The sequence below is a fragment of the Eschrichtius robustus genome, chromosome 2, assembly GCF_028021215.1.
Source record: "Eschrichtius robustus isolate mEscRob2 chromosome 2, mEscRob2.pri, whole genome shotgun sequence".
Classification (NCBI taxonomy): Eukaryota; Metazoa; Chordata; class Mammalia; order Artiodactyla; family Eschrichtiidae; genus Eschrichtius; species Eschrichtius robustus.
The window spans coordinates 110,106,953-110,127,317 of NC_090825.1; the positions used below are offsets into that span (position 1 = coordinate 110,106,953).

Below are 20,365 nucleotides of genomic sequence, written 5' to 3' on the forward strand. Positions count from 1 at the left end.
TCTACTGTGATCTGCAGGAAACTGCTGACTTTTGTGCACTGGTATGAGCCTCCTTATACTGGGTTCTCAGGCCTGAACGTTTCAGTGTCGCTGAGAACCAACCTGCCCCCTGGAGCAGCCAGACTCGCTCGTCAGCGCCTGGGGTAGGGTGGGGTGGGGAAGACTCGGCGGAGGCTGACTTCTGGCAGTGCAGCAGCGCTCTCTGGTGTTCCAGGACTAGCATAGTCAAATTCAACTAAAAGAAACCTAAGCTTTGGATCCGGTCTGCGTTCTGTCTGGGCCTTCCCTTTTGCCCTCTGGCTCTAGGGAAGGGTTGGCAAGAGTCTGTGATGATAATCTCCCGTTTTAGGAGTCTTCACATTAATTCAGGAAGCTGAATTACTCCCACTCTCAAAGCAATGCAAAAATGGATCCTCTCCTCGCTCTGCTTTTTAACAATTATAAAGCCTGCCAGAGTCACAGGAGACAAGAAAAAGAAAGGAAGGAATGGTGCTACTTAAAGGAACAGAACATGGATACACCTGGAAGTGAGGGAGCTGCCAGAATGATGCTGGTTCAGGAGGAAGTGACCACTCAGGACCAAGGACACTGGCCCTACCCACAGTCTAGCTCCCACTCACAATCTCCTACTGTTTCCCAGAAATAATGCCTTTGACCTGTCCACAGCCTCTGGGTGAAATGCCAGCGGCATCCTCCTTTATCTCTCACAACCAGCTGCTTGAATTTATTTTGTCTCCTGTCTTGACTGATCCATTAATTCAGTATTTTCCTGGTGCTCCTAACATCAACCTTCTCTGCAATATTTGTTCCAGCATGCTGAACTATTTAAAGTTCTGCTTCCTCTGAGGTCTAAGTGAATTCTTCCTTTTGATAAGTGCATAACTGATGGCATCTTCCTTTAAACTTTGGCTACCAGGAAGCTCAGGCTGTGTCAACTACGCAGCCTTTATCAGCCACACAGTTATTTAATGGAGATATCATTTGCATACCATAATGTTAACTCTTTAAAGGTGTATAATTCAGTGGTTATCAGTGTATTTGCAAAGTTGTACAATCTTCAACTCTACCTAACGCCAGAACACTGTCATCACCTGCAAAAGAAACCCATCAGCATCACTCCCCCACACTCCTCTCTCCCCAGCCCCTGGCAACCACTAATCTACTTTCTGTCTCTATGGATTTGTCTATTCTGGATATTTCTGATAAATGGAATCATACAATATGTGGCCTTTGTGACTGACTTCCTTCACTTAATGTTTTCAAGGTTGGTCCATGTTGTAGCATGACTCAGTATTCCATTGTATGGAGATGCCATATTTTGTTCATCTCTTCATCAGCTGATGGACAACTGGGTTGTTTCCACTCTTTGACCAATTTGAAGAATGTTGCTATCAACATTTGAGTACAAGTTTTTTGTGGATCTGTTTTCAGTTCTCTTGGGTACGTACCTAGGAGTGGACTTGCTGGGTCAGGTGGGAATTTTATGTTTTACCATTTAAGGAACTGCCAGACCATTTTCCAAAGTGACCCATTACATATTTTTGTTCTTTTCTCCAAGGCATAGCTTTTCACCTTTCTTTGTATTTTACTTTAATGTTACCATTATTTTATTTTATTCAAATTATAAGCTACCTCAAAACCTTCAAGGGATGAGATGGGATATAAATACATTAAAAAGATGCTGAAATTTGCTGGCAGCCCTTGTTTGCACTGAACTGTGTGAGGGAAGAACCGGGGGGACCCAGGGAGGAGGAAGGACTCACTCCTGTCTGTCCTCAAGGGGCTCACATCTGGTCGGCAGAGGCAGCCATTGCAGTTGTCATAGAGAACGTGGGTCATGGCCTAGGAGTGTTGGGAGGAGCTCATATAACTTTTCTGGGTATATGCAGAAATAGGAAAGGTTACTTTTAACTAGAATGATCTGTGAAAGTTTGTAGGGGAGAGAGAGGAAGCAAGGGAATATCTGCTATTTTGATGAGAATTCTGAGTATTTTCTGGGGAGCAAAGAGAGGTTCTGCTGTCTTTCACCAGGTCTCTTGGTCAAAGGCACTGTACTTTCCAACATTCCCCTGACATCTGGCACATGTCAACTGTTTGACCAGGATGAAAGAATTAATTATTCCTGAGTACCTACCACATGCCAGACACCTGACTAGGCCCTTTATCTACATTATCTCAGTCCTCATAATAATAGCTCCATGAAATAGGACTTATCAAAGTCACTCTAGTAACAAATGAGCATCAAGGAGCCCAGGCTCTGCACATGACTAATGGAGGCCACTCCTATCCTAGGGCCCTTGGGTCCTACCCCATATCCTGGCAACTGCACCACAGTCTTGTTTCTTGAGCTGGGGTCTGCAGACCTCTGTTGGTCATTCATGGAGGGGCGGGTCCTGCCTCCAAGTGAAATGGATCCAGTGGTTCCTGGGCTGACTACCACAGAAGGGCCCTGATCAACATGGTAGTAAGCCTGGCACTCTCTGAGTCACTCCCTCTTGGAGAAAGTGCTCAGATTCTGGTGGTGGTGACAGGCAGTGGGCAAACACTCCTGGCCAAGACATACCTCTTTGGCTTAGATGTCAGAGTCTCACTCCCAAGTGATATTCAGAGGCCCAACCAGACCAAGACCAAGTGGGCTTTGTCCTAGGAGTAAAAACCTAGGGGGTAAAGGAGGCCAGGACAAGGATCCCCAGTCAGCAGAGCCAGAAGTCACCAGTCACCTATCTCACTGCCAGCTGAACACATGGAGTTTCTGGCACCTGCAGGCCGTGAAACGTCTGCAGGAAACAGGACTCCTCTCCCAGTGTCCCTCAGAGGGGGCTGGTTGGCCTCTAGTGAGTTCAAAAACCAGCCCAGGTGGGAAAAACACAAATCCTAACTTCTAAAAGGCAGGTGTGGCCTCACCCATCTCCCACATGTCTCCACTAGGACCTCGGTTGAAGGACTGCTTGACAGGGCCAAGGCTTTGCTCCCAGGTAATTTTTTTTCCTGGACAGTATCCACAGGTCAAACTGATCAGGCTTAAAACCTGGCTGTCCCACTTAGTACATATGTGTGAATTTAGACAATGTGCTTCAACTCTTTAAGTCTCAGTTGATAATGTGTAAAATAGAAGTAATATTAGTTCTTATATAATTGTTGTGAAGATTCAAAGAGATAATATATGTAAACACTCAGTCTGGAACCTGGCTCAAAGTGCCTACTCAAAACACTGCTAGCTATGAAGAAGATGATGAAGATGATGATGATGGTGTTCAAGGCAGGGTGATTGTCTAAAAGTCAGTGAGCAGGAAGTCATGCTAACAAGGAACTATTCAGGTTTGTGCCATCTGTGTTGCTCCACAGAAAGGCAGAGGGGTAGATTTATGAAGCTTCTGTCCCCCATGGGTACTCTGCAAAGTTAGAACAACTCTGTTCTGGCCTGAGATCCAAGCTTAGAGAGGGAGACTATCGAAGAATCCAGTGGTGTAACTTCTCTCTCTTCTCTCATCAGGGTCATGGAAGTGTGAGGGAGCTCCCTTGGCCTCATGAGTCTACAAGATTCTCACTTGGTCCTGGGCACTTTCTCTTTTCCACAGTCACATCCTCTGCTGCTTCACCTCTGAATCTCTGCTTAGGAATAAATCACCCCCTATTCATTCTCATGTCATAATAATCACAGCTGAAGTGTTTAGAAACCATGGCATGGTGAGTCTTCTTATGGAGTGGTAGGAAGGTCATTAATGAGGTAAGAAAAGATCTGGACACAACACTCACGATCCTGAAAGAAGTCTGGCCCTATTCCTGGAAATGAGCTTAGTGGCTGAGAAATGCCCTGGGTGGTTAGGGCTGTTGTCTGCAGTCCAGGTTGTGAGGGGTACACAATCCTGGCCATTTCTATCAGTCTAGCTTTTAGAAATGGCTGTTCAAGAGGGAACCACTGAGGCACATCTTCAGTTATGCTGAGTGAAGAAGAAGAAGAGAGGTGAGGACAGGAACAGGTAGGAGGTGAGAAAGGAAAACCAACAGAAGTAGTAATTTTACTGCTTCTCTGGAATTAGCTCTAAATTCCTTAGCCTGTGTTCAGGGCATCTAAACACGATTGAAAAACTCTCTCTTGAAAGCCAAGCCTGAATGACCTTCGAATGATCTCTTTTGTAATTTCTGGGCTACTTCTCGGTAGTGGTGGGCAGATCTCAAACAAAAGACGGAGCTGTTGCCATTGGCCAGATCTCCACCCTGGGGCAGAAGACCGAGAGTGAACTCTGGGTAAAGGGCCTGGAGTTTTGTGACAACAGCAGGAGCTTGTTCTTGGACTCCCTGTCTCAAATCAAGCACCCCAAGGAGCAGGCAACAGCTCTGGAAGAAGTGGGGCTGAGCGATCCAGTGTGGTGCTGAGCAGAGCAGGAGCCTTTCCCAGAACAGGGCCGGATGCCAAGCAGTCTTGGACCTTTGTGGTGTTCTGGGAAAGCTCTGTGAGCTCCTTCTGTGTGTGGACAGCTCCAGGGCTGCCGCCTGCCAGGCGGAAGAGCAGCTTCTTCTTGTCTTTCATTGGGCTGTGTGGACTGTGGCTGCCTGGGGCTGAGCCCTGGGCACAGTGTAGCTGCAGCGGAATTCAGTCCTGGGTGCTGGGGCCCTGCTCTGTGCACCTCCAGAGCCAGCTGGATCCTCTTTATCATTTCTCAGCGCTCAAGTGTGGCTAAGGGTGTCCTAACACAACTCAGTAACTGAACTCTCCACTGTTTCCGAGAGACCCGTGTCTGCTTTTTTACAGTGGAGAATTGTGGGAAAGGCTGAATGCCCCATAATCCACTCGCCCTCAGAAAAGCCCCCCCCCCCACCGCCCCGGTCTCCTGGGACACCCTTTCTGTTCCTTACCCCGGGGCTCTTATTTTGGAAATGTGGCATCCTCAGAAGAGGTTACCTCTTAGGGCTGGGCATGATGTTCCTATGACATGAGGAAGCCTTTAAAAAATAAAAATCTGTGGCTCCTTTAAAATCTCATGAAAACTCATCCTTCTATGAGGTGGTAAGTCTTGGGTCACGTCCCACCTTCCTCCACCCTGACCGCTCCTGCCCTGGGCCATGAGGCAAACACCTTTTCCATTTTCTAAGTGGTTATGTTTTAAACTCTAACTGCCAGGTAATGATGTAAAAAGCAAATATTAAAGTGAGTTAAAATGCTAATACTCCTCCCTTGTTTTGAACAGGAACAGAAATTCTTGGCAAGTCAGTTCGTATTATATTCTCTACGTTAGGCGTGTGCACATTTTTTGCAGTTGGCTACATGCTGCTGCCGCTGTTTGCTTACTTCATCAGAGACTGGCGGATGCTTCTGCTGGCGCTGACGTTGCCGGGGGTGCTGTGTTTCCCGCTGTGGTGGTGAGTGTGGCTCCGTCCCAGACAGCCCCCTTCTGCGGGCCAGCAGCCTGGAGCCCAGAGCCTGAGGCTGACCGTGGTGTGGGCTTGCTGATCTCACTGGAAAGGGCTGGGGCCTCGAAGCCCAGAGACCGTTCGGCTCTTTGGGGTGGGCCTATGTGCTGGGGTTTGATTCCCCACCAACCCACAAATCACCATTCTCAGGAAACCCAGTCCCCCTGAGGCTCTCCCCACGCTTATCTGTTACTGGTGGTGGTTGTTTGTGGAGATGGTCTGTTGGGTTTTGTTATTTTTAACTCTGCCCCCCTGCTCTTCTGACACTTTTCTCTCGCTAGGAAATCTTGTTCTCCTCATGGCTACAACTGATGTAACTTCCTCAAACTTCCCTGTCGCGTGATGATTAGCGTCTGAGATGTCACTGTTTATCTGCTTTGTCTTGAAGGGCGAGAGAACTCCTTCTGTTTAATGAGTTGTTAGAGAAAGTGTTCTCTTTTTTCCTCCCACTACCCTTCAACCAAATTTTGGCACGTCACTGTGGCAATAACAAAGTGTTGAGACACTGGCCCCAGTTTCACCCAGTATGGCTATGGGGAAGATTTTAGGTGAGAGAACAGATTAAGAATGGTGGAATAAGGTCGCAGCCATACCCTTTTTGGGGAGGGAGTCCCCATTTCTTTGATCTTTCCATATTTAAGCAAAAGGAAAGGGGATTTTTCCCATTACTGGGTCTGGCTCTCTCTCTCTCTCTCCCTCTCTCTCTCTCTCTCTCCCTCTCTCTCTCTCTCTCTCTCTCTCTCTCATTAATTAGTCCTGGTTTGGTTTCATGATGTCAAAATCAAATCTCCCAGCAGTGACTGGTTTTACTGAACTGCTTTATCTCTACTGGCTCACACACAATGAAAGTTTCTCTGATCATTTTTTAGAGCTCAGAGGTTAGACCAACCCTCATGGTTGTCCTGTCCTGTGGACACACTGCCTAAGGAAGTTTCCTAGAAGGGCCTTCATCTTGCTGCAACTGTTAGGCAGCTGTAGAGGCTGACAGGTAGTACATCTTGACCTTGTTGGACCAGATGGCTCTTGTTAGACCTCTCCAAACTACTGTCCTTTTATGACCTCTAAGACTGCTATGATTTACCAGTGCAAATTCTTGGCATGGGTGTGTATGGGGGAGAGAGAACACTTTTTTTTCTTACTTCCCTAGAATTTGAGAGACAGTGTGTTAGAGGTTAGATACTCTTCTGATTTCCTGACCCAGTCTGAGAGCAGGGCAGTTTTCTGGAATGAGAATCATCAGCAGCTGCAGCATCGTGATCATTATCATCGTCATACCCTCTGTCCCTCTCTCCACAACCCCCCTGCTAACTGAATTTATCTTAAAAGATGTCTTGTCTTGAGTCTCTCAAGACACAAGACAAGATTATTCAAAGGTTATTTTCTGCCTCTTCAAATGAATGATTTTAGTAATCTGTGTTCTTTGGCTCTAGTTGTCACTTTGGCATAAGAGACCAGTACTTTTAAAATATGTTATAGTCAACTTTATTACTGTATGATTCTACCAGAGAGAGAGAGAGAAAGAACAAAAATAGAAGGGCCCTGACTGACTGTAAGGGATTAGTAGGGATTTTAGTTTGTGGGGCTTGGATCTTTGCCTCAGAACCAAATATCACAGCAAGGAACAGCTCTGATAGGTCAGCCTCTTGAGTTTCTAGCACAGAAGGTCCATCCCACAAGGAGCTGCCTTACTCTCGCCCTGAGAAGAGTTGTTCCTCTATTGCCCATGGGCTGGTTGGTAAGTGTTCCTAGCTGTGGGCACACTGTACCAGGGACAGGACTGCCCCAGACAGAGGGCAGCCCGGGGCCAGGACAAACATGCTGAGTGCTTGTCCTGAAAGTTTAACAACAGTTTTACCATTTTCCTATAAAAATAAAATAGCTTTCTTTTGAACATCTTGTCCTTGAAGGTGGGACTTCCTGAAGCAATGCCCATCCATCCGGGTGGGCTGGGAAGATGTGGGGATTGCTTTGAGCTACTGTGACCTTTGCCGCCTACTTAATATGTAATATAGACTCTCCAGCAACACCCTTCCCCTGTTCAATTTGAATTAAATCTACTGAGAGGCTCTAGTGTACAACCTTATTTGGTCCTCCACTAAATTGAAATGATCAGCTAGACTTAATTCTTTATGCACCAAGAAACCATGGCAATTCAAAAGTAGAGATCGCAGCAACCCTGAGTGCAGTGGGCTGAAAATGGGAGCCACTGCAGGTGGTTTGGGGATTTTTTATGTCCCAAATGTCCTTTAAAAGGCGTGGCAGTAAGTGATCACAGGTACAAATGGACTATGTGTGTAGTGGGTGGGGAAGGAGCCCATAGGTGCAGCATGGGGAAAGCTTTGCAATATCTAGCTGACTAAACGTTAGGAACCTGAGGCTGGTGATGGCACTCAGAGCTTGTAGTAAGAAAGGTAGGATATTTCTAAGAACAACCTGGTTAGGGAAAGATACCTCTCAGAAGTAGAAGTACCCATGCTGTATATAGTGGCTGTGGGGTAAGACCTCTAATTCTTCACTAATACAGTTGCCAGTAGCCACACGCAACGATTTAAATTAAAATTAATTAAAAGTAAATAAAATATAAAATTAGTTTCTTCAGTCACACTAGTCACGCCAGCTCAATAACCACGTGTGGTTAGCGGTTGCTGTATTGGACAGCGCAGATACAGAACACCAGGGAAAGTTCTCTTGGACAGCACAGCTCTAATTACTGAAACTGAGTGGCCTAACGTCATCACAGTTGCTACAGGGACCAACCAAGGGATATATTCCCAAAAATGCAGACTGGGTTCATTTTTCAACCCATGTGCTTGTAGTAGGCTAGGGACGGAAGCTGGGGGTTGGCTATTCGATATGTTGTGTTTTGCTCTGAGATAATTCCTACTGAGGCTTTGGAGCGGCCTATTAATTATAGGAGGACTATATCTGCTACATATAATTTATTTTCTAGGATAACTTAATACTGACAAATAAGTAAGGAAAACAAGAGCTGGCAGAAGAATGGCTAAGCAATTCCGAGAAATAAAGATTAGGAAAGAATAGAAAAATTAAATAAAGTATAATAAAAATAAATAGAAATAGAAAAAATAGAAAAATTAGGAAAGAATAAAAGTCAACCATGTTTGAGCATCAGTTAAAAAATGTGGATAGATTGTGTAATAAAAAATATGTTTCTAACTAACACAACATTGTTAATCAACTATACTCCAATATAAAAAAAATTTTTTTATGTTTCTAGGCATTAAAAAAATAAGACCACATTGGCTGTGGTCTGGTTTGGGTACTCACTGAGCTTAGAATCTGTTGAAAGCCATGCGGCAGCCCACAGGAGGGTGTCAGTGCACTCACCTCCTCCTCTGACTGCAGGAAAAGCCCGAGAAACACAGATGCCCTCTTTTACCCAATAAACTTGTGAGCATCACCAGCTGGGGCACCAGGGATTCTCCTAGGGATAGACACACTGAAAAGATACTAGACTGTGTTTCTTTTATGAGCCACACCGCCTATGAAGTTATGGATGGTGTTCTCCAGGTGCCCTGGCTTAAACATACCCAGTTAATGTTACCCCTTATAGTGTGGCTCTGGCTTCAAGTACAACTAATGATCTGTCTTATGATTTGATCATAACTTTGAAACTTGAAGGTGCTTTTATTTATTCCTACAAATAATGGAAATCTTATAAGGCCTCCCTCTTGATGTTCTTTAAAAAGACAAACTAGAATTTTACAAAATAAAAATTACTCGGGGGCAACTTACAGTTGATAGCATCAACCTTGCTGCTGTGAAAAATTATAAAACATTCAAATGAATTTTAGGTTTATTCCTGAATCTCCCCGGTGGCTGATATCCCAGAGAAGATTTAGAGAAGCTGAAGTTATCATCCAAAAAGCTGCAAAAATGAACAATGTAGCTGCCCCAGTGGTGGTTTTTGATCCTGTGGAGGTAAGGATTTGCAAATGTTTCCTCCTGAGATCAGTTATGCATTCTTTTTTTTTCAGAGTCTTTTTTATTTTTTTATTTTTTTAAATTTATTTATTTATTTATTTATGGCTGCGTTGGGTCTTCGTTGCTGCGCATGGGCTTTCTCTAGTTGCAGCGAGCGGGGGCTACTCTTCGTTGTAGTGCGTGGGCTTCTCATTGCGGTGGCTTCTCTTGTTGCAGAGCACGGGCTCTAGGCGCGTGGGCTTCAGTAGTTGTGGCACGTGGGCTCAGTAGTTGTGGCTCGTGGGCTCTAGAGCGCAGGCTCAGTAGTTGTGGTGCATGGGCTTAGTTGCTCCGTGGCATGTGGGATCTTCCTGGACCAGGGCTTGAACCCATGTCCCCTGCATTGGCAGGCGATTCTTAACCACTGCACCACCAGGGAAGCCCCAGTTATGCATTCTTGATTACGGAATTTAATTTGATTCAATAGGTTTTGAGTGCCTATTATGTACCAGGCACTGTTCAAGGCCTTAGAGACACAATGATGATGAAGTTCTGAGCCCTCCTCAAAGTGCTGTGGACCAATTAAGTGCAATAATATATGTAAACTGCTTAGCATATAGCAAGTGTTGATTAAATATTAGTTCCCTTCCCTTTTGCAAGTTCATCTCCAACTTTTTATTGGTCTTGCTCCACACCATTGATGCAGCTACATACTGGTGATTTTTGAATGTCCAGATTAAGAGGGAAAAATGTGTTTGAGGGGTATTCCACCCATGGGCTCCCCACTGTACTCTGAATCTTACCAAAGTCTGCTGGGGAAGCTGTACATGTCTTTAGTCTTGCTATGTTTTGTCTAGAACCTTAAGGCCTGAGAGCACCGGCTGGAGGATTCACCCCTGCAGGCAGGAGGCCACGAGGAAAAGCAGATATTCAGAGGAAGCAGATTCGCTTCCTGACAGTGAGGACTCACAGTGTCCTTGGCCATGCCTCGTGCCAGCTCCTAGAGAAAACAAGAAAAATTAGACACATAAGGAGCATAGAATGTAACCAAGAGTGTTAAGAGGATTAGATGGAAGGTAAGTGATGACGTGAAGGAGGAAGTCCCCAAGGAGTGGACACTGTGAGCCAGCAGAGAAAGAGAGTAGAGTGACTCAGGGCTGAAGAGGCAGGTCCAAACCAGGGAGGACACTTAGATGGATGGAGAGGATGGGACAATGGCACTCCTGGCCAGAGAGTCAGGAACTGCTCAGGACACCTCAAGAAGACTATATGCTTCTTAGTCTTTATGCTTGCTCCACGCTCACATCTGCGCTCCTGGCCACCCCAGGACTTTGGAGGGTGGCGAGCACGCCGGTGCTCCACCCTGAGGTCTTCCTCCATTCCTGACCTTTGCGACCTCCGACAGAAACAGATACCCTGGTGATGGCTGGAGGATTAATTACAGTGGCCATGAGCCCAAGCTCTCAGAGGGCTGCCAGGACAAATATGTCTTAATCCTTTGCTCTTCAGATCAAGAATTCCATTCCCAGCCTTGGTCAATATAACTGGATGCCTGATCCACAGGTCCTGTCTGTGCCTGGTACCACTCCCAGAACCTTCCAGGAGGACTGCTAGTTCCCAGTAGTTTATGCAGGGGCTTTCTTTGTTGGGATAACAGGGTTATACTGCCAGGGGCATGTTCTAGAGTCGTACACTCCACGTAGTGCAGAAGCAAAAAGGTAACATGGCTGTGAGCTGAATGAGGAGGTGTCTGTTTTCGGAAAGAAGGATGCTAATATTTGGGAAGCACCTGCTACAAGGGCAGGTCTGGCACTCTTCCTTCCTTTGTAGTAAAAACTCCTTCCTCAGCCTCTTACTGAACACACATCATAGGGCCACAGAGTCATTGTACTTTATCCTGAGGAGATAAAAGGCTCCACCTCAGAGCCTTGTAACTTTTTAGTTTCAATTCTTTTTTTAAAACTGAAGCATAGTTGATTTACAATATTGTGTTAGTTTCAGGTGTACAGGAAAGTGATTCAGTTATATATATATACATATATATTTTTTTCAGATTATTTTCCACTATAGGTTATTAAAAGTTATTGACTATAGTTCCCTATGCTATATAGTAAATCCTTGTTGCTTACCTATTTTATGTATAGTAGTTTGTATCTGTTAATCCCATACTCCTAATTTATCCCTCCCACCCTCCTTCCTTTTGCCGTTGGTAATCATAAGTTTGCTTTCTATGTCTGTGAGTCTGTTTCTGTTTTGTATGTAGATTCATTTGTATTATTTTTTTGATTCCACATATAAGTTATATCATATAATATTTGTCTTTCTCTGTTTGACTTATTTCACTAAGTGTAATATTCTCTAGATCCATCCATGTTGCTGCATATGGCAATATTTCATTCTTTCTTATGACTAATATTCCATTGTACATATATACCATATCATCTTGAGCCAGTCGTCTGTTGATGGGCACTTGAGTTGTTTCCGTGTCTTGGCTGTTGTAAATAGTGCATTGATAGTTTCAGTTCTAATAAGCTTGATTATCTAGATTCCTAACACATGGCAAGTTAACTTCAGTAAATTAAAAGTAGAGGAAGGAAGCCCATCAACAGTGGTATGAAATTGTCACCAACCACTGACAGCTCACACCTTTTCCTCAATGGTGCAGTAATTATAGTAATAGTTAAAATGTATGGGGCATCTACCATGCTTCAAGTGCTATGCTAAGATTTATATATATGATCTCATTTAATCTTCTCAACTCTTGATTATTATACCCATTTTACAGAGAGTTAAACTGAGGCTCATAGAGGATAAATAGTAACTTGCCCAAGGTCCCCTAGTTAACTCATGTGTGTTCTGACACTGAGACAACAACAGGAAAAGTATTAAAAGCAGATATGGACCTCAAGGCAGTTTGGGGCTATATGGCGCTACCCACTCAACAGGCCCTAAGGCTCAGTGTGATTAAGGTCACCCATAATGATGCCCACGAGTCAAGGCAAGGCTATGTTAGCAGTCAGGCTTTATATAAATAGACAGTGAAGCCAATGTTATATATTTTAAATTTATTTATTTATTTTATTTTATGGCTGTGTCGGGTCTTCGTTTTCTATGCGAGGGCTTCCTCTAGTTGCGGCGAGCGGAGGCCACTCTTCGTCGCAGTGCGCGGGCCTCTCACTGTCGTGGCCTCTCTTGTGGCAGAGCACAAGCTCCAGATGTGCAGGCTTAGTAGCTGTGGCTCACGGGCCTAGTTGCTCCGCAGCATGTGGGATCTTCCCAGACCAGGGCTCGAACCCACGTCCCCTGCATTGGCAGGCAGACTCTCAACCACTGCGCCACCAGGGAAGCCCCTAATGTTATATATTTTAAAGGCTTTTGTCTAAAATGGGCCACAAACATTTTTAAATGTTATAATAAGCATCATATATTTAGATGCCCTTATTCCCTGCAAATTCCAGACTTCTGAGCATGTTCAAAGTGACGTGAGACTTACATGCATAAGAATATACTGTCACAGCCAAAGATACTTCCTCACCACCTCTTAATCTCATGGTTGTGTGCATTACTTTAACAACAGGAGCTAACCCCCCTGAAGCAGCAGAAAGTTTTCATTCTGGACCTGTTCAAGACTCGGAATATTGGCATAATAACAATTATGTCCTTGCTGCTATGGTAAGTAATAAGAGATCTGGAAATGCGACATACAGAATGTAAATATACAACTGATTTTCTTTAATTCAAGGGACAAGGTCAAGGCCTGGGTCTTCCTGAGGCAAAATTAAAATTTAAGAATTCTAAGTTATTTGGAAGGCTTCAATTTAATTCATGGAACTGGATACTGAAAAAAAATGTCACAGGGAACAATATTTAGGTCTGCAATACTGTGACCCACAGGGAAATGGTTCCCTGCTCCTCCTAGAGTTACTGGGATTAAAACTAATGATGTCCCTGATGCCTGAAGCTGAGACGCTAATTCAGCTCCTGCTTCCAGAAGCTATACGGACAATTAATCAGTGAAGTTAGAATACCCTGAATCCTCACTGCCTGCACTGGAGTTTTGACAAGCTTTTTATACTTGCTCATAGCAATCTACCGAGTGATTTTAAGGTCTAGAAATAATGAACTGACTTTGTAGGCAAGATTTAATAATGTATCTGCCAAGAAATTAGGAAGAAGACAAAAAGAACATGCCTACCCCATGATGGCAGCACAAAAAAATGATGGTAATCAGAACAGGTAGAAGATGGTGGTGTGGAAAGACGCGGAGTTCGCGTCTCCTCACAACTAGGGCGTCTTCCGGATGCTGGTGGGGGACCCCAATGCCCAAGGAGCTGGGAAGAACCCCCAAGCGAACCGGTAGGACATGGGAGGACTGAGGTGGGGGTGGGGAGAAGTGGAGGCCGGACAGGACTGGCGCCCCTGAGGGGTGGCTTTCAGAGTTGGGGAGGGGTTCCCACGCCTGGAGGGACCCTCGGGGGCTTGGATCAGGGGGGAGCACACCCAGCGTTTCCCCTGCCGAATCGGCCGGGGAAGTCTGCCCGGCTCTCGGGCCAGGTCCTACACTCTCAGAGGTCCCCTGCAGGCCGGGTTGGTCCTGGGGGTGTAGGAGGGAGGCTGGAAGAGAACAGGAGAGGCAGGTGGGAGGGGCCCTCCAGGATGGGAGGAGCAAGAGAGGAGCAGAGGGTATTTGCCCCACCCACTCAAGCCCAGGAAGCCTGCTGGTGGGTTCCCCCACCCTCTGAGACCAGAGGCGATGGGCACGCCTGAGCCCCTTCTGCTCTGTTGAGCCTAAGCCCCACCCCCACTGCCCCCCAGGGCCTTTTCCAGCCCTGTGGGTCCTAAGCATAGGCCCTGCCCACTGCCCAAACCTTGCCCCTGCTTAGGCCCCGCCCTCCACAGCCAAGGCCTTTTCCACCTTTTTTTTTTTCTCCATCTCTTTTTTAATATCATGGTTCTGTTTTACCTTCCGGTTGTTGTTTCATCTATATTTTTATTTTTATATTTTTTCTAACATATCTGTCAGTTTCCTAGTCTAATTTTATTTTCTACTTTGTTATTGTTCTCCTTTTTTTTTTTTTTTTTTGGCCACCCCACGCAGCTTGTGGGATCTTGGTTCACGACTCAGGGGTCGGGCCGAAGCTCCTGTGGTGGGAGCTCCAAGTCCGAACCACTGGACAAACAGAGAACTTTTTTTTTCACTTTTTTCCCTACTAAAGTGAGTTTTACTAAATCAATTGGCATTTACTATAAGTGGATCCCACAGTATTACCTATATTTCTTCTTCTCCTCCTCTTCCTCCCCCTCCCCTTCGCCTTCCTCTCCTCCTTCTTATTCTTTGGAGGGAAGAATGAAATATGGATTTTATGTTCACTGATGTGACTGACATTCTTTCTTCAAATAATAGCTCTGAAGGAATGAGAATATACAAACTCTCCTATTGAAACTTGAAATTAACTAGATTAGGATAGGTATTCTTGAATATTGGTATATCTAGACTAGTGCTGTCCAATAGAACTTTCTGCAATGATGAAAATGTTTTATATCTTTTTTGTCCCTTATGGTAGCCACTAGCTGCATGTGGCCACTAAACAATTGAAGTGTGGCTAGTGACAAACTGAGGGACGAAATTTTAAATTTTATTTAATTTTAATTTATTTACTTTTTTTTTGGCCACGCTGGGTCTTAGTTGCAGCACGTGGGATCTTTGTTGGGATCTTTGTGGGATCTTTTGTTGCCGTGTGCGGGATCTTTAGTTGCGGCATGTGGGCTCTTAGTTGCGGCATGAGGGCTCTTAGTTGCAGCATTCGGGATCTAGTTCCCTGACCAGGGATCGAACTTGGGCCCCCTGCATTGAGAGCACACGGTCTTAACCACTGGGCCACCAGGGAAGTCCCTAATTTATTTACTTTTAAATAGCCATATGTGGCTATTTGTAAGACAGCAACATCTAGACAATTTCCTGACCATCATGAAATTGTAAAGAGACTCAAGCCATCCTTTTGTCATTTTTGTCTTTTTTCTTTTGTCTTTCAGGATGCTAACCTCAGTAGGTTACTTTGCTCTGTCTCTCAACACTCCTAATTTACATGGAGATGCCTACCTGAACTGTTTCTTCTCTGCCTTGATTGAAGTTCCAGCTTACATTACAGCCTGGCTGCTACTTCGAACCCTACCCAGGCGTTATGTCATAGCTGGAGTACTGTTCTTGGGAGGAGGTGTGCTTCTCTTAATTCAGTTGGTACCTGCAGGTAAGAAGTTATCCAATATTAACAGCTTACCAGAAAAGATCCACACCTTGACCGGGCTAATTATTAGTCCCTGTTCCCTATTTATGTAGCCTTTACATCATAAGTCATTCTTAAGTCAGTTATACAAGTGATAACTAACTCTGTGATTTCCCATGTTCAAAATTACTCCCTTCAAATAGAAGAGTTAACCTTAGAGAATCAGAAATCACCACCTGAAAAGGAAGAGTAATGCTCCCAGTCATCCCCTTCACAGAAACATTCACCTAAACCCTCAAACCTCTTTCTCTGAGTCATAATCCCGATTCCCAATTTCTTGGTACTTTCTTGGTATTTTCAAACCTTCTCTCTGATGTGTATATTCAAGTGTTAGAGTTGGTAGTACATGCCAGTTCCAGTATAAATTCAGTGATTTTTATGGTCTGTAATCTTTAGGTAGTTAGAGAGCACATGAAAAGATATGCTTCTCTTTTCCCCTTATGTCTAACTTTCTCATGTTGTTAACATATTAAGTCAACAGATTTTTGATATATAGTACTATGCATAGAAATATATATATCTTTATAATAATAAACAGGATAAAAACGATTGGTCCTTCTCTTCAAAGATTAAACTTAACTGTATTAACATGCTAACAACTGACTATGAAACTGTTGTAATAAATAAAGGTGGACAAGGTCACAGAATGCATAAATGATCTAGAATAACAGAAGAGCGAAGCTCAAAGCAACCCTTCACGCTCCATCTTTGTCCATGTCCAATTAGTAAGGCTTTGAAGAGACTGTATAATTTGGGGAATATCTTTATATTATAAAACATTCCTATACAAGCAAAAAGGACAATACAAGCAACTGTTTAAGAAAGTATCACTTCTAAAACACCTCTGTTTACACTGGGTCTCTTTTCCAGATTACAACTTCTTGTCCATTGGTCTGGCCATGTTAGGAAAATTCGGGATCACCTCTGCCTTCTCCATGCTGTACGTCTTCACTGCAGAGCTCTACCCAACCCTGGTCAGGAACATGGCTGTGGGGGTCACATCCATGGCCTCCAGAGTGGGTAGCATCATTGCTCCCTACTTTGTTTACCTTGGTGAGATGCTTCTTATCAGTCTATTCACTTTTTAAATATAAAAGTAATAGGTTTTCATTATGAAAAATGCAAACGGCATAGAAAGTACTGGAAAAAGTACAAGTTCACCTCTACTCTCTTAGTTCCCCAAATCACAGCCCTCAGAGGAACTACTATTAACAGTTTGGTGAGTAGCCCTTCAGACATTTCATTTTGCACAACATATATATATATATTTTTTTTAAACACACAAAATGATATCATAAATATTGTTTCACAACTTTTTTTAAACTTAACATTGTATCAGAATATTTTGCCATATCCGTATATATAGCTCTTTTAGTTAGTACATAGACTTCCAATGTGTGTATACACGTAATTTATTTAACCAGGTTCATGGATGAGCATTTAGGCCATTTCCAAGTTTTTGTTACTATACGTAACACTGCAGTGAACATTCCTCTACGCCCCCCACAGCCTTTGTATATTTGGATCAATGGATTGCTGGAGCAATTTAAAAATTTCATAGATATCACCAAATTGACCTCTAAATACTATACCAGTTTACAACCCAACTATCAGTATATGAGAGTGCCTGTTTCTCCATATCCTTACCAACAATGGGGATCATCCAATTTTTTAATCACTGATAGTCTGTTATGTGAAAAACGGATATCATTGTTGCTTTCATTTCCTTTTCTTCAATTATGAATGAGGTTGAGCATTTTTTCATATATTTATTGAAATTCTATTTATTTTTAAGAGATCTGACTGTTCATGTCTTTACCCATCTTTCTAATGGTTCGTATCAACTTTAGATATTTGATTTTGGGAGCTCTTTGTAATTGAAAAATTAGCCCTTTGTATATATTTTATAAATATTCTTCCTAGTTTATTATTTCCATTTTGACTTAATGACTTTATTTGCATTGCCGGCAATTTTAGCTTTTATATGATCGAATTTATCAATCTGGAAAAACACCACAGAGGGGCTTTAGTGGGATGTTCAGTGGATCTAGGATCTGGCACTCCAAGCCTAAACCTCATCAAGAACTCTACTGGCGAGAGATGTAGACACAGCTCCTTATTCTTCCTAGTCATCTATTGGTTACCTACTGGTTCAAACACACACACATACACATCCCCAAAGACATATGTGAATTCTCAGAAAAGGTATACTCTAAATCCTTACAGAGAAAGAGAGATATTTTCCACACAGCTGCCCTGAACACCTGAGAAAGTACATTATTATATAGAATGGTGTCGTTTCCCCTTTGTTCTTCCCTATACTTTCAAACCATGCTCATATGGTCTAACGGTGGACCATTGGTACATAAGAAATGGAGGAGTCTGAGAAAGAACTTTGTATTCCGCAGAGTGGCTCCTGTTGGTGACACAGAGGCCTCAGAGAAGCTTCAAGATTGATATTTTTTTTGTCAAATAAAATTCTTGGGTGTGTTATTCCTCTGTAATCTCTGTATGCAGAAGGGAAGCAAGATGAGGATCTATTATTCCCCTGTCTGAGTAACACCACATAAAGAAGAGGTGGAGTGGTTCTTCCAATTACGTGTAAAACCAAAACATATAAATGCTGCAAAAAGAAACCACAGTGCCTGACATTTATTGATTTAAATTGGATTGAATATATTACTTAGGTTCTTTTAAGAGTCTCACAGCTCTGTGGACCAAGCTTTCCGCAGCAGCCTACTGGTTTGGGCAAAAGCAAAGGTCATATCAGTCATAACAGCCAGTAGCTGTTCCTGCAACATCCTGGTCAGCCTCTTTCCCCTTGGTGTCCTCCCACCCCCCATCTCCAATGACCTCTACCTTAAGAGGAGAACTTTGGTAGGCAAAAATTTCTATCAAAGGAACATTTATCACACATGATTAAGTAGTAGCTTAGAGAATGCCAGTTGACATGAAAGACCTTATGATAATGCAAAATTGAGTAGGTGAATGATTATGGAAATTCGGAGGCAATGACATCTGCCAAACAGATACTGTGGTATTTTGCACACTTTTTTTCTTCTGTAAATATTCAGGTTTAAAACTGCTCTCAAATACTGTTTGCCACCTTTACAAAATGATTCTCAAGAGCATCTGGAGAAACCCTGTATCTAACTGATGTTCTTATGTCCTGTGCCTTACAGGTGCTTACAACAGAGTTCTGCCCTACATCCTCATGGGCAGCCTGACCGTCCTGATTGGAATCATCACTCTTTTCTTCCCTGAAAGTTTTGGAATGACTCTACCAGAGACCTTAGAGCAGATGCAGAAAGTGAAAGGGTAAGTGGAACTTTAAAAAATGATATCAAAATTCCTCAGAAAGAATAAACATGAAAGAATAAATAGGAAAATTCTGAAAAGAAAGTATAATAAGTGGAAAGTAGCTCTATCAGATAATAAAGCATATTATTAAGCAATGGTAATTAAAACAGTATGATGGTGGTAGAAGAAAAGAAATCACTGGAATGGAATAGAGTTCAGAATTAAACTGAAGAAAATATGAGAATTCAGTGTGTGATAACAAGTAGCAATTCAAAATCAGTGGGGAAAATTTAGATTATTCAGTAAAAGGTGTTAGAACATTCAACTAGCCATTTTGGCTAAATAAAAAGCTTAAATCCTACTTCAAAATGCATGAGGATAAATTCCAGAAAGACTAAAAATTGAGACCTAAAAATATAAAGTGATAAATGTACCAGAAGAAAACATAAATATTTTTATAACCTTAGAGAAGGCCTTTCTGAGCATATTATGAAAAGCAAAGAGCCATAAAGGAGAAGATTGATATATCTGATTATGTAATTTTAGAAATTGTTGGTACAGCAAAAACGAAACCATAAATTAGAACAAAGGTCAAGAAACCAGGGGGAAAATATTTGCAACACACAATATAGACATAGAGTTAATAAATTTAAGATGCAAGAAACTCTTAGAGATCAATGGGAAAAAGACAAACAACTCAGAAAGAAAACTGGCAAAGGTCATGAACAAACAGTTTATAGAAAAGGAAATTTCAGTGGAAAATATATACATAAAAAAGAAATACTTGTCCACATTAATTAAAGCATAAAAAATGTCAGTGTCATTTTTTGGCCTATGAGATTGTGCAAGGGTTTTCCTCCTGATATCAACCAATTCTGACACCAAACAGGTGTCCTATAATTTCATCCAGTTATGACTCTAATTACCCAGGGCTAGCATCAGACTCTACAGGTTAAAGGCTCACTCCCACAAGACAGCCTTCTCTTCAGATGCCAGCCACAAGTAATGGTTCCCCAAGGTTATCCACATTTCTGGCTATTGGGGAAGGGGAAATTTACCCTTTTACCCCTTTAAGGTCTTGTGGCTAAACTAATCATAAAATTGACACCAGTCAACAGGAGAAAAATAAACAAATTTTAATTCATTACACAGAGATCTCTCAGAAATAGGACCTAAGAAATGGTCAAAGCAGGCAGCTTTTACACTTTTTAGACAAAGAAACAATAAATTTGAGAGGAATTGACAGGACAAAGAAACTTAGGTTTGAGTGCTTAATTAGTAAGGAATTTAAGCAAAGTTTGGGCTTGTGTAGTAAATTAGTAAAGAAGTAACAAGGTTTGTTTATAGAGATTTCTTGGCCCAGCCTTGGAATTCCCTGTCTTTGGTAATAAGGGTGTCCTTCTACCTCCATATGCAGGGATTGCACCTTTCACATGAGGGATTTA

At 42.9% G+C, this 20,365-nt stretch overlaps 1 protein-coding gene across 2 annotated transcripts in view; it reads left to right on the forward strand.

Annotated features, from left to right (window-relative positions):
• SLC22A4 (solute carrier family 22 member 4) overlaps positions 1–20,365 on the forward strand; it is a 42,736-nt gene that overhangs the window by 19,204 nt on the left and 3,167 nt on the right. Inside the window, exons 4-9 of one of the 2 annotated variants that reach the window (XM_068535845.1) lie at positions 5,190–5,361; positions 9,228–9,354; positions 12,914–13,008; positions 15,370–15,584; positions 16,491–16,673; positions 18,803–18,938. In XM_068535845.1, the coding sequence (XP_068391946.1) occupies positions 5,190–5,361; positions 9,228–9,354; positions 12,914–13,008; positions 15,370–15,584; positions 16,491–16,673; positions 18,803–18,938 (928 nt within the window). The remainder of the gene's footprint in view (positions 1–5,189; positions 5,362–9,227; positions 9,355–12,913; positions 13,009–15,369; positions 15,585–16,490; positions 16,674–18,802; positions 18,939–20,365) is intronic. The other variant, XM_068535846.1, reaches the window with a different exon arrangement.